Here is a 14,709-nt window from a genome sequence, read left to right as displayed (position 1 = left end):
GTGGCGCTACCTTGGAAATCGGCAGAGTGCAACTTGGCTGATAATCGCAAAGTCACCATTTCACGATTGCACTCTTTAGTACGCAGGCTTTCACAGAAGAAAGAAACACTCGAAGCATATGACAAAGCTATTAGGCAGTACGAGAAAGATGGACATGCCGAGAAGATCGACACTGATAACTTGACACATGAACAGGTCTACTACAGTGAAAGCTCGTTAATTCACACCTCATTAATTCGAAATTTTGGATAATTCGAAATGGTCGCCGCAGTCCGGTCCGCAGTGCATAGGAGACCATGTGTAAAATGATTCGTTAATTCGAACAGAAATTGCCGCCTCTACGGATAATTCGAAGCGCGCGCCGCCGAGCGTCATCATCGTCAAACACTAGTGGAAGCTTTTACGGCCAAACGATAGGTGGCACGACCGGTTTTTTCGAGCTTCAAGTGGCCTCCGAGCAAAGGGCGAGCAAAGTATGGCCTCCGAAATCCAGGGAGCAATTTTTTTTTTTCCGTAGCCCTCCCGCTATCTCAGCGCCTGGCGCCACTTGTATACACGGGACCCTCGGGACGCTGAGGAGTCGGCGGAGTAGTCCTAGCAGTCCTAGGCCGCACCCGGCAGCGTCACTTTGTTCCTCGAGCACGTTGTTCGTTCACGCCGTCAAGCCGTCTTATTCCGCATCGAAGTTGCAAGATGCCGCGGGGAAACTACTGCGCAAAGACTGTCAAGGAGAAGGTGGAGATTTTGCGAGAAGTTGACCAAGGGAACTCGAGCAAATACGAAATTGCGAGGAAGCACGGCATACCTCCGAGCACGTTGTCAACCTACATACGCAACAGGACGGCCATTGAAAACGCCTATGAAGCCGAGGATTTTGGCGCCAGTCGAAAAAGGCTAAGGACAGCGAAGTTCCCGGAACTGGAGTCGGCTTTGATTATCTGGGTTAAAGAAATGAGAGCCCAGAGTATCGCATTGAGCGGCCCTATCATCATGGCCAAGGCAGCCGATTTCGCCCTGCGCTTGGACATTGAAGACTTTGTCGCCTCCGCTAAAACAGCTGACGTTGCCAAGACTTGAATTAGTAGCGGCTTGCCTCGGAGCTAGGTTAACGGCATTTCTAAGAGACACACTACCACGGAGCACTCCATACTACTGTTGGACTGATTCCAACATCTGCCTGTGCTGGATACAGTCTATAGCAACAAAGTGGAAGCCATTTGTCTGTAACCGGGTCATTGAAATTCAAGCTCATACAGAACCAAGTTGCTGGGGTCACTGTACAGGGAAGAACAACCCAGCCGACCTTGTGACAAGAGGTTTGTCAGCCCGGATTCTCAAAGAGAGTAACTTGTGGTGGTATGGCCCCGATTGGCTAGCTGCAGCTCCGGAAACATGGCCAAAGAGAGAAGACGAGGCCGCTAATTCTAAAGCTACATTAATTGAAGCGAAAGAACAAATGGAGATCGTATTGGTGTCTAACTGTACAATATTAGAGCCCATACTAGACACGAACAAGTACAGTAGCTGGCAGAAGATTGTTCTGTTAAGGTGTTTAATAGACAGCACTCAACGACAATGAGTAATGGCGACAGTCACGGCAAGGCACGAACTCCCTGCGCGAGCGGCGTTCTTCTTCAAGCAACCAAAGAGGACGACCCACTAGAAGGCGCTGGAGAGGGTAACCCATTACCATGTCCCAAGGCTTCTCTACAGTTCGTATAACAGCATGGGTCAAGAGGTTTATACACAATTGTCGCAAGAACACCCACCCACAATGGGAAGGCCCCCTACGTGCTCAAGAAATACAAGCAAGCGAAGAAGTATGGCTTAAAACCATGCAGTTGCGGGCATTCAATAAAGACATCGTTGCACTATCTAATGGCAGGACACTTGAGAAAAGTTCGCGCATACGAGACCTTCATCCGTTCTTGGACAAAAGGGGCATCCTTCGCATCAAAACTCGCCTCGACAATGCAACGACTTCGGATGACGTGAAATTCCCAGCACTGCTACCACCAGACCAGCACTGCGCGCACCTCATTGTGAACGACATGCATCGACGCATTCTTCATGGTGGTGTTAGTGCTACGCTCGCTGAACTACGTGAAAGGTTCTGGCTTCTTAGGGGGCGTCAGTGTGTCAAGAAAGTGATTAGTAAATGTGTTGTGTGTGCGCGATTTCGACTTAACGCTATTTCGACACCGACAGCACCTCTTCCCAAAGACAGAGTGTCCCAGTCACAGCCATTTCAAGTCAGCGGCGTCGACTTTGCCGGGCCTGTGTTTGTGAAAGGTGATTTCACCGAGAAAGCCTATATTGTTGTTTTTACATGTGCAGTAGTTAGAGCTGTTCATTTAGAATTATGTAGTGATATGTCTATCAATTCATTTATGCTGGCTTTTCGTCGTTTTGTCGCACGGCGTGGAATACCAAGTGTGTAGCGAAGCCTTTATTGAGTAATGGGTTGCGCTCTCTATAGCCTTCTAGTGGGTCGTCGCCTTTGGCTCTTCGCGCTCGCGCTCTGAGCCCGTGTTCGTGCTTTGACTGTCGCCATTGCTTATCGTCGCCGACTACCGTCCAATAAACGCCTCAACAAGTGTTTTATATTCCAACAATGCTCTAACGTTTAAAGCAGCTAGCAGGGAATTGAAGTCTATATACGAGATCTTACGAGACGCGCAAGTACAGAACTTTTGTGCGATGAGTCATATTACGTGGAAATTTATTGCTGAGCGTGCTTCCTGGTGGGGAGGCTTCTGGGAAAGGATGATACGAACGGTTAAAGGCTGCCTCCGGAGAACGTTAGGGAAAGGTAGCTTCAACTTTGAGCAACTGAGCACAGTTTTAGCAGAAGTCGAGGCAGTGGTCAATTCTAGACCATTAACATATGTTTCTGCTGATGCTAAAGAGCTTGAAGTTCTTACACCAGCTCATTTTCTAGCACTTGGACGACTAACAGTCCTTCCTCACCATGAAGTTCACGTAACAGCAATGAAGCGCACAGACACACTGCGCCTTTGGAAAGACCGTCAACGCAGGTTAACCGCTTTCTGGAACCGCTGGTACAAGGACTACCTGCTAGCTCTTAGAAGTGCCCACTTCAGCAAAGATAAGGGGAAAGAAATTACCTTAAGTGTTGATGACATTGTATTGATACGTGATGACAAAGTCCCAATAACATTCTGGAAAATGGGAAGGATTAGTAAGGTATACGAGGGTACTGATGGACACGTTAGAGCATGCAGAATCCGATTAGCAAACAGTGCGGAGATTATGAGGCCGATACAACTACTATCGCCACTAGAATTATGCAAGTAAATTTGTCGGGGCGGAGGATGTAGAAATTGCGTGCTGGACGGACTGAAAGACGAAGAAGAGGAGAAGTGGGTCTGAGGCTGGAGTTCTTGAACTGTTCTTACGTACGCCATGTTGGGACGGTATTGCGCAGCGCGCTAATAAAGGCTGCAAAGGAGATTTCCCACAACAACGTCTTTCTTCCCTTGTCATAACACATGAAATTTCACACGGGGATTCCCTCCTGCTTAGTAAAAAACATTAAATGCATGCATATTCAATAAAGCATTTCATTAGAAGCCCAGGTGTACATTCTTCTTAGAGGCTCTTCCGTCGCCATATTGAATTTTGGTCCACAACCGAGCAAGGGCCCCTCTCCAAAACTACTCCATTTATCTTTCACCGTAGGGGGGGGCGCTTGCTCAGGATTTTACGGTAGTGCGTGAAAGACTTCGAAGCACCCACTTCCCTCTGTGCCAGCTCTTAGGCCTCTTAAACTTCTCCCAATGCTTTATTCCACACTGCGCCAAGCTTTTGCACTCACTGACTGCCCTTCTTTACATAACCAAGAGCTTAAAGGCCAACTCTGGCGATTTTTTGGCCATGTCAAAGTAATGGTGCTTTTATGTTCCTGAGACGCTCCTGTTACGGGCCCGATAGCAGAAATACTCGGCAAATTGGAGAATAATTTTAAATAAGCAAAAAAGTGCAACACCGAAACCGAAACCCAACCGAGTGTACTGTCAACGTATGAGGTAGACGTTGTTATGAACGAACCGGAAGTCGTGCAAGGCATGCCGGTCACGCCGGCGCGGAGTATGAAAACTGTGACAACCGGGACGAGCAGGCGCACAGTGGAGAGGTGAGCAAGCCGCGCATCAGTTGTAATGTCTGCGACTGACAATGTCTCGGCCAGCACAGCAGACGCTTGCTGTAGTGGCCGAAGTTAGCGGTGCCCTCGGCTGCGTCACTTCCGCCGCCTTCCCAATACCGACATCACAGACGCAATGTTGCCAATAATTGTGGGAAGCCAGGAGGGCGTTTGCCGACAATCTTTAAAATTCATTTGCAAACAATCTGCGCTTGTATCAAGCCTGTAATTTGGCATAAATGACGGAAACGTGCAAAGGAACGTACCCAGCGAATTTCATTGAGATCCATCGACCTCGAAAAATCGCCGGAGTTGCCAACAAGCATCATTACCATTACCAACAAGGCATAACCTTTAAGCTCTTGGTTATGCCTTGTTGGTAATGCGTCGTATCAAATATTTAGCATAGAAGCAACACAAGAACGAAAAAGCAGGGACACAACATGTGCATCTTGGTGCAGCATGTAGGGATCACCACTGCATAAATTTCTGCATCGAGTACAAGAAACCATTTCAATAAAAGTAAAAAAAAAAAGATTGCTCACATCAAGTAGAACTTTTTGTTCGGCTAGTTGGTGCATGTTGAATGGAAGGAATAAGGCAAAAACGAGACGAACACAAGAAGTGACATGGACGAACGCCTAGGCGTTCGTTGGTTGTGAGCAAGAAATCAATGTTAACCATGAGCGAAAATTCGAGATAGATGCAAATAGATAAATAATAAAAAATGTTCAGCCCGAGTGACATGCTGCACATCCTGCAACATGTGGGTGTGAGTCATGGTTTTCAGATACCCAGGTCCTAGCAAAAAGTGCAAGTTCGTCAGCACGAGCAATGTTGGAATCCTACTACATCGAAAAGAATAAGGATCGTTGTGTTAGCGAGCCATGCGAAGGAAATCTCTTTTCTTGAAGCAAGAATTTAAAATGCTCCAAGTTGGTCGTTCTCTTTTATCATTATTCTTTGCCTTGTTATGTTAGGTGGTGGTTGGTTGTTTCTCATGCAACTCGTGGTTGATCATTGCACATGTGCATCACTGCTGGTCATGGCGTATCATCGTAACAGTACATATGGGTTCTGTCACGCACAATAAACAGTTGGTAGTGAGTGTGGGGTGTGCCTTGTGTGCATGCGTGTGTGAATGAGGGGAATGTCAAGTTGCACCAAGTTTCTTCGATATGTACAAGTCTCAACCATAAAAGGAGTAATGACAAGCACAACATGATAAACCTGGAGAACGAACCTGCTGATATAGGTCTGTTGGTGCTGCACGCACTGCAGTGGTAGAGCACTCAGCGCACTGCAGTCTCACTCACATGCCTGAATAGGTGACATGCATTATGATGTTAAAGCTTTACCCAGAACTGCAATCTTTTAAAAATGCAACAGAACATGGTGCTCATGCTGTGCTCCTTGCAAAAATTGTCTCTTTCACTGAACAGGGAGCACGGGAACAGACAAAAAACGACAAAGAACTACAACACGAGCGCTCTAGTTCTTCGTCGTCCTTTGTCTATTCCCATGCTCCCAGTTCACGGAACGAATATGTACCAACTAGCCAACCTATCGATCCTTTTACAACAAAGTCTCTGCCACTGTTAGCACCATGACTCTGTAGCACTTTCACAGTGCCTATACATCCTCGCGTGTGGCATTAAAATTGCAGATAAAAATACAGTATTGAAAGCAGAGCAGCTTCAGGAAGAAGCCGTGAAGCTAACTCGTGTGACAGTGGTAGCAATTTTAGAGGCTGCACTTGCTGGTGATAAAAGTAGGCAGTCTATTAGAGCTAGCTGTGGCAATATATGGGAGCAAGGCAAGTGCATGAAACAGTGGTGGCACATGCAAAGATACAGGCAGCATCATTACTTGGTGAGAAAAGGCCTAGGAGACCGAGAACAATCACAACGGTGCACACACACCTCTAGCTCAATGTAGAGCCTCCAGAGAAGAGGGCATCGTTTGTGGGCAACCAGTTCAATGGCCCGCTCCAGAACTCGCCGCATGTGGTTGTGGCAGCTAGGCAAGGTGAAGCTAGCATCTGTAACAAGGCAAGAGATTCTGCATTCACAATACCTCCTAGCAGTTTGATTCAGTGATTAACAACCATTTACAAAACATACTTTTGATACGTGGTCTGCGCGACCTGGACAGAGGACTATAAGGAATGGACACACACAAGCACTGACAAGTGGTTTTATTTCTTTCACACATGTGGCTAATGAACACAAAAAAAAAGGGATCACATGACATGTGCATATCGTGACAGGGTGTCATTTGAATATGCCATTTAAAAATTGCACTTCCTTATTATGCACAGCGGTAGAGGACTGGCTGATGCACGTACTTTACTTCACATGCATGTGCTAAGCTTCCACAATCTCGTGATTCGTTTGGTTACTTCTCTTATACAGTATCTCTGTCCTACAAAACATTGGTTCGCAGTCGCACATTTTGCAATGCGCAGCCCCAAGTTCCCACTACCAGAGTTCTTGACAGCAGCATGGTGCTCCCCAAGACGGACGTTAATACAAATGCCCCGTCTGCCCAAGGACTTGTTACCACATGACAATGGAAGGACATACACTACTTCGATTGGGCATGGCAGATGCACCAACCAGCCCAATCAAGCACAATGCTTGAGCATGGCACCAACTGTTTCTTGTGCTATCTTGATAGTACAAATAGCCTTGGGCACCGGTCCAGGTTGATGGACGAGGCTACACATCCTTCTTAACGAGTTATTTGAGAAAAAGACCACTCGCATGCCATATCGCTCCGCTGTCTTTTCTAGACCATGCCCAATGTGATGAATGTAAAGGATTATTGCAAACTTTCTTTCTTTCTGCTTGAATCTGTGGCTGGTGTGGTTCCCCTTTCTTTATCTTCTTTACAAGCACTTCACAGACTGAGACAAGCGTGGTTTTCGGAAAGCCGGCCTTCTCCAGGCGATTAAGTTTTTGCGAAAAGCTGAAATTGGCAAGGTGGTGGTAAGACTTTTTAATAGCGGAACCTATACAAGTTGTAGCTATTCCTTTTTTCACTAGCTGTGAATGTGCAGATGCATAGTTTAAGACTGGCTTACTTGTTCTGGGATGATACTGCCAGCATATGTGATGGGCGGTCAAAATCAACTGCAAATCTAAAAACTGTATTCTATTGTTAGTCGGCATTTCATAGCTGAAGCTAAGTCCCATTCCTTCTTTTTTAAAAGCAGCGAAAATATCAGTAACCTCCCTAGGAACTGCTTGCGAACGGATAAAAATCAGGTATTCATCAACAAACCTGAAGCATTGTAAAAAGGAATAAACGCCAACCACAATAAAAACATTTTAAAACAAACAAGACATTTCAGCTCCCGCACGGGAGCCTTGTTCGCATTGAAGTTGAAAAGTTATGTACGTTTCAATAGGCGCCACAAGCATTGCGCATGCACGTGAGGAAAGTTTCTGTTGTTGCGGTTTAGGGTGCACTCTGTCGTCTGTATTATCAATGCTTCTAGATAAAGACGCGAAGACAAATTTTTTTTCTTTTTCAATGATGCTGGCGTTGTCCCAATCGATTACGTGGCCAGTCGTTTCTGCGTGTTTCACCAATGCATTAGATGCAGTGTTCTTTTTCTTGACGTTGTAGCAGTGTTATTTCACTCTCTGCTCGAAATTTCCTGTCTCGCCCAAATAAATATGATCGCAAACATGATCTCGCCCACGTAAATGTTCATAAACACGACGTGGATGCATGGAGTGCATCCAGCCTCCCATAAATGGTCTGTTGTTTCTTCACTTCTGCTTCGAGTAAACTGCACCTGCTCTAACCCAAAAGATGCTATAGCTGACATAATGAAGGCGCATCATGACCTTACTTCTAGTGGATACCGGGATTTTTTTATTCGCTCTGTTGAAAAGAAACTGTCACGCTCTGCACCTCAAGTTGACGTGCCTCCAAAAAAGTGAGCACTGGTACCACATGTGTCCGAAATCAGCGAATCTATGGCCCGGGTATTCAGCAGATACAACGTTGTAAATCGCTTATGTTCCAGCATACAAGCTAAAGCACTCGCTGGTGAAAGACAAATTGGTAAAAGAAAAAAGTATCATGGAGTGGTATACAACATCCCTTGCGCCGGATGCGATCGTGTTTACGTGGGCGAGATGAGAAATTTCGAGCAGAGAGGGAAACAACACTGCTATGACGTCAACAAAACGAATGCTGCATCTAATGTATTGGCGGAACATGCAGAAACAACTGGCCACGTAATCGGTTGGGACAACGCCAGCATCGTTGAAAAAGAAAAAAATTTGTCTTCGCGTCTTTATCTAGAAGCATTGATAATACAAATGACAGAGCGCCCCCTCAACCGCAACGACAGAAACTTTTCTCACGTGAATGCACGATGCTTGTGGCACCTATTGAAATGTACATAACTTTTCAACTTCACTGCGAACAAACAAGGCTCCCTTGTGGGAGCCGAAACATCCTGTTTGTTTTAAAGTGTTTTACTGTGGTCGGCATATATTTCTTTTTACAATGCCTCCTCCCGACCAAACGGGATTCCGTCAAACCCTGGGTTTCAAAACGAAGTACTTAATCACGGTTGCTGCCAAAGTGCTCTCTAGGGCCCCGTTAACAAGGCCGAGAATTGGAGCGACTTGAGGGCCTCTGCATACCCCCTGCTTCTGAACCATGACACTGCTATCCCATACAATAAACGTAGACCAGAAGTAAAACATTAACAGCTCGAGAAAACTCTGAACAGGAATTTTACTCGAATTCCTGAACTCATCATTGTCCATGATACATTCATTCACAATGTTCTTCAGCTGACCTTGCGGAACAGAATAATATAAACCTGTAACATTGACGCTGAGTCCTGTGCATGATTGAGTTCCCCCTTCGCATGGAAAGCCAACGACTTTTTCAGAGTTCCTTACTTTGAAGGAATCTACTACATGCAGCCCTGCTAAGTTCTTCTGCAGAAACCCCGAGACAACATGTTGCTAATTGTTTCTTTCAGAAACTACTGTACGTACAGAAAGTTTGGTTTTATGAGTCTTTATCATGAAAAAGACTTCGCGGTGCTCTCCCTCACTCTTGTCTATTCGTCTATACTCCATCTTAGAAGTTCCATTCAGCACTGTGAAGGCTACAGGGCCCCTTTTCCTTTTCGATGTATTCATCCACGTCACGTCATCTGCTCAGTGTCTGTGCACGCGTTGGGTAAAGCGAGCAGCACCGGAAAAAAAAAAGGACATGTCTGCACCCATCGATGCTGGCGCCCTCTGCCTCGAATTCATCACGTTGTCATCGTGTGCTGTGTGGCCTGTAAGTTCCAAAGTGACGCTTGTATTTGCTTTAGGTTTATGTCCTGACACTTCGGCAACAATTATTTGTGACACTACTGTGCTATTTTCATGAACCATTATCAATTTCTTGGCGCATTAGGCTTAACAGGCGTGGCTAAACAAACAGCTGGTCTCAACAGTAGTGACAAAACATAACTAATGCTTTGTACCCATCATGAGACGGTACAAAGCAATGATTCATTTCACCATTCGTTTGTTGCTGTCAGTGCTGTGGACAAGTAACAAGCGCAAGTTTGGATTGAAGTGGGCAGTCACATCTGCGTGGGCGCTGCCACGTTGATTTGTAACCACACTTACCGGCGGCTACTGATACAACAATTAAAGAAATACAACATAAATGCAATGAAGAATAAACATATCACGTATTGATGTGAAGAAACATGTGCTAAACAAGCGCAAATGTCTCAACGCTGCGAATTACCAGGTAACTGTATCTGCAACTACATTTCGCTGTGCAAGCATGTGGCTTACTTACATTGCTTACATGTGGCTTGCTTACAGCTTTGGTAGTGCTGAATGGTAGTGGCGAGATGGAGTATAGACAAGTGCTCAAGAGTCATTTCCAGCAACAATTTTTTTTACTTGAACTTGAACTATAACTTTCATGAGTTCCAATGGACACTTTTTTGAAACTTTTTGTCAAAACATTTGAAGCCGTCATCATGAATTGCCCTTCCGTCAAGAGGACGAAGAACCCTTCTTTATCTGCAGTCAATAACTTCACTTTCTTTTACAGCAAAAGCTGTGATGAGATCACAACAACAGCCGATTTTGGTGCCGTAGTTGTCTACCGCCGCGCCACTCTCTGTAACTGCTATCGCACAAAATAAGAAAAAATGAAATAAAAAAAATTTTCTGGGATGGGATTTGAACCCGGGCCCTCTGCACGGCAGTCGAATATTTTACCACAGAACCCCGCTGGCGCATGAAGCTCCTTCGCAAAAATACCCTATACAGATGTCATGTCGTACAAGGAATCGTGTTAACATATGTATACATAGACCGCTTATAACATAAGTTGCCGGAGTCGCAAATGTACGCACTATTCACAGTACAGCACCATAACCAAAACAACATCCTTTAAAGGCTGTACGTGTGCAAAACATGACCAACAGGCAGCCATGCGATTCCGACTATCGCAGCGTGAAACTTGGGGATAAATCTGCAAATGTTTAAAGGTTAACATCCACGGACCAGCGGTGCCGATATAAGGAATGCAGAAACAAAAAAAGTGCCGTAGCGGAAAGTCATTGACTAACTTTTCAGACCTCCTCATTTATGCAGACTTAGCCGTGGTACCACACTGCGCAGAAAACATACATCGAACAGCTATTAAAATCCCACATGCTTTCGATTTTCCGGGCACGATGTCGAAAACAGTGGCAACCATGAACCACCACTCTAGTGTTGCGCATGCACGCCCTCGTTTTTGTTGAAGACGTAAGTCACCCCTTCAAAATGCAACAACTGCAAAACATTTCGTTGACTCGGCACCAACCCGCAGCTTTGATCGTTCGCAGCCACTACAGCCGAGGCAGCTAGCGCTCGTTAGGCCTAGCGTGCGGGTTGCAACTTGGCATGCCGTTGCGGGAAGCTTGCCCAAGACAACATGGATATCGGGTGCAGAAGATACATTCCTGGGCTAATCAGCAGGCAGCATGCGTGAAACGAAATTTCAGTTCGTGGTCGAGAGGGCAGCCACGCAAACTATCCTGAAAAAAATCTTCCAAGCTTGTAAGTCCACCTCCTGGTGGCAAAGGCAAAAGCTCAGTCATGTCTTAAAGCACTGTCACTTCGGGGGAATCGAGGTCGCACGCCCGATATGTGCGCTCTATGATGACGCAACTATTTTCTCGAGAGAAAACCGAAGTGCCAAACAGCGGTAACGCGCACTTCATGCAGGCGCAGGCGCCCGTTCAGAACACAGCACACACATAACAATCAGGCGGAGTGAAGGGAGCGAGGGCTTCTCCATTGCTTAGGTAATTGACCCCCCCCCCCCCCCTCCAACCGTTTCCCATCCATTGGCTCTGCATCCCCTCCTCATTCATAATGCCATGGTTCCTTTCTTCCTGGCCGGTCTACCTCTGCTGAGAAGCGCGCTTGCACCCTCGTGTCTCTGAGAATTTTCTAGAGCCGCGTTATACCTTTCATCTTGGGAGGATGGCACAATAGGCAGTATGCGTATACATGGAGTTCTGTGGGAGGGTAACCGGGAGTCAGAAAAAACTGCACTATAGCCAGTCCTGCACTGTAAGCGGTTACATTATAAATGGTCTGAGCTGTATGCACTGCACATTTCAGGTATTTCGGGGACATGACCACACTGCCAAAAAATTGTTGAAGGAGGCTCGGCCGTATTGTTAGTAGCAAACAACTGCATTTTTCTCAGTGATGCTTAAAGTCAACCCTTGGCTTTTTTAGAAAAAGAAATGCCTCAATTGTATGTTGCACTCCACACTTGACATATTATTCTAGGTGTGCGACAGTTGTCCTTGCCACTTAGCAGTTGCTATATCGGGCTTGCCCACCACCACACACATAATAGACCTTTCTCAAGCAATCCCAGAACCCCCCGCGGGCGCGCGAAGCACTATGGGAAAAGTGTGTACGGCAAGCCCGCCGGCTGTTCCGTCGCTCGCTGCTCGTTGGCGCCGTGGGAGCTCCAAACGAAAAAAACGCACCGCCACTGGTTGACTATTATTAAATCCTTAAAGGGACACTAAAGGCAAATATTAAGTCGACGTTGATTGTTGAAACAGCGGTCCAGAAACCTCGTAGCGCTGCTTTTGTGCCAAGGAAGTGCTTATTTTGAAATAAAATCACGTTTTTAGTGGTCCGCATCGCATTAGCGCGCTTCATATCTCCCGCCTGAAAATACGACTCTCATACGTCACTGCTGCCATGCCCAACGTTGCCCGCTTTTACTGCGCGGCCGCCGACACTAGTAGCAGCCGAGCGGAAGTAGCAGGACCCACAGTAGCAACAACGGGCGCTGCGGCAAAGACTTGCTCGGATGGGCACATTCAAAGCCGTCACCAAGTTGCGGTTGGTCTCGTAATCCTCAGTACGAAAGTGCAGCGAGCACACACGCAGAGGTTTTGACTGTTTAGCACACTGGCGCAATGGCATGACACTAAGCCACTTCGAGCGTAAGGGTTCATTCCGCGGCACCCAGTGAAAAACACACCGGTTTCCTTGCTGCAGCACTGGCGTTGTGCACCATTCGGGCACCCGGCAATATCACACGCATGCGGCATTTTGTCGAACTTTCTGTCAGAGCGACCTTCACGAGCGCGCAAAACACGCACGGCAGTACGCGATCCCGAAGCTACCACTGAGACGGGCGAGGCACAGCTCGGCGAAAACGGAACCTTTAAACCACGCGCGCCGTTCCCCATGGCAACGCCACGGAGGTTTTGTTTTCCATGAATCAAGCGGAAACGAACAAACAGCATTTTATTACGTCTTTTGATGCTCGGAATGTTCTTTTTTTACTGCTGCTAGTTTGATTACTGGTGATTTATTGTAGGCCGACTTCCCTACGTCATCGGGATCACTTCGAAAATGTCCCACTCGTGGCGCTCGTCATGTGATACATTTAGCTTAATTTCTCGGTAAGTAGGGCACTGCTGTTGATAATATTGCCGTTTTAGAAGTTGTGATACATTGGGCTTTCACTCTAACATAAATTGTTATTTGCCTTTAGTGTCCCTTTAATACTACACATGTCTGAACGCACCTGCATGTATCTCCACGCATGAAATGCGAAAGGAATGATGCAGACAGTGTAGGTATTACCGAGCGGATGTATACCGGATTTAAGCAACATGCGAGTTATCACGTGCCGATACATGCAGTCAAAACGTGCTATCGTGAGCAATGTGAGCTGGAACACCGAATTCGAATTCATAAGCCGCCATAGCAGCTCGTGATCGAGTTTAACCAAACTGTAGAGAGGTGTTACAGTGTTCAGATTTGCTTTTAATTGACAAGTCACGCGCTGTACAAAGAAGTGAGGGCATTCTAAACGTGCCTAAGAAAAAAGGGATGGGACTAGAATTCACTTGCGAGATGCCTTGCTCTGATAATTTGCAGTTTCTTGATACATGCTTTTAAGTTTCACTGCGGAGCATGTTTGTGGGCAATATAGCCCGCGTTCAGCGAAATAGGTGTTTATTTTGCGTCGGCGCATTAGAATATTGTTAAACGAGGAATTGTAATGTCGTGATTACGCGCGGCATTGGAAAAAAAACTTGCGCACATAAGATGAACAGCAGTTTCCAGCTGCAAAGAGGCTGGATATTCTGCGTATCGTCGTATTGGTTTGCGAAAATCTGTTCACATGGCAAAGAAAGATTAACACGGACGTCCTCCATCCGTAAATAATGAAGGAACTAGAAATACTGCAGTTATTCCACATATGTATAAGAAGTCGCATGGCCTAAAGAACATAGGGAAGCGATGTGGGGGTGAAGGTTGTGTTTGCCGCCCCAAATAAGCCTATAGTCGCATAAAGGTCGCAGGGGTCTGCGGTGGGCAAAGAAAAATGCGGTCAGAGGCATGCCAATTGTTTAGTAAATTGTGTAGGATTTAACCGCAAATTTCTCTTTCATGTGTCCACATGTACCTCGACCAGACTGGTCGATGTATTAATACGCGCCTCAGCAAGCATCGAAATTCGTTGAATGGAGCTGTCTCATCTCACATGGCTATGTCAGCCATGAAAATGTAATCCCATCTTCGAAAGCACAGTAATTTTGTGCAATAAACCTAATCAGACAACGCGAGAAATTTCGGAGGCATATCATGTCACAAATAACGCCACACTTTGTGTCAGTCAACCTTCTCAGTCGTTACAAGACAAGGAATTCAACTTTATTAATCGACTGTAAGCACGCGCCTTGGTTGTTTGACTTTTTGTGCCTCTTTATGACACGCGCGACGCACTCCCATTTTTGTATATATGATTTTTTTCTCGCGTGCTATAAACTTGCAGTTGTGTGTGAGCGCTGGTTTGTGCATTTCCTTCCTTGTACCGCTCCTTTCTTTTTTCGCTCTAAGTATTAATCCAACCTGTAGTTATAGCACCAACTAAGGTTAGTAGGCACTTATCGTTCGTTACATATATGGTGCGAATGACGCAATGAATGTATCTCATTTCCCCAAATGCCGACTACA

General features: G+C 46.1%; 1 protein-coding gene across 3 annotated transcripts in view; it reads right to left on the bottom strand.

Moving 5' to 3' along the window:
* Positions 1-14,709, bottom strand: part of LOC119374555 (nuclear exosome regulator NRDE2) — a 308,639-nt gene that overhangs the window by 73,455 nt on the left and 220,475 nt on the right. For all 3 annotated transcript variants that reach the window (XM_037644704.2, XM_037644702.2, XM_037644707.2), the window contains one exon: positions 6,088-6,206. In XM_037644704.2, the coding sequence (XP_037500632.1) occupies positions 6,088-6,206 (119 nt within the window). The remainder of the gene's footprint in view (positions 1-6,087; positions 6,207-14,709) is intronic.

Source organism: Rhipicephalus sanguineus, chromosome 11 (assembly GCF_013339695.2).
Source record: "Rhipicephalus sanguineus isolate Rsan-2018 chromosome 11, BIME_Rsan_1.4, whole genome shotgun sequence".
In the NCBI taxonomy this organism is placed as follows: Eukaryota; Metazoa; Arthropoda; class Arachnida; order Ixodida; family Ixodidae; genus Rhipicephalus; species Rhipicephalus sanguineus.
This window is presented reverse-complemented; position numbering and strand designations above follow the sequence as displayed.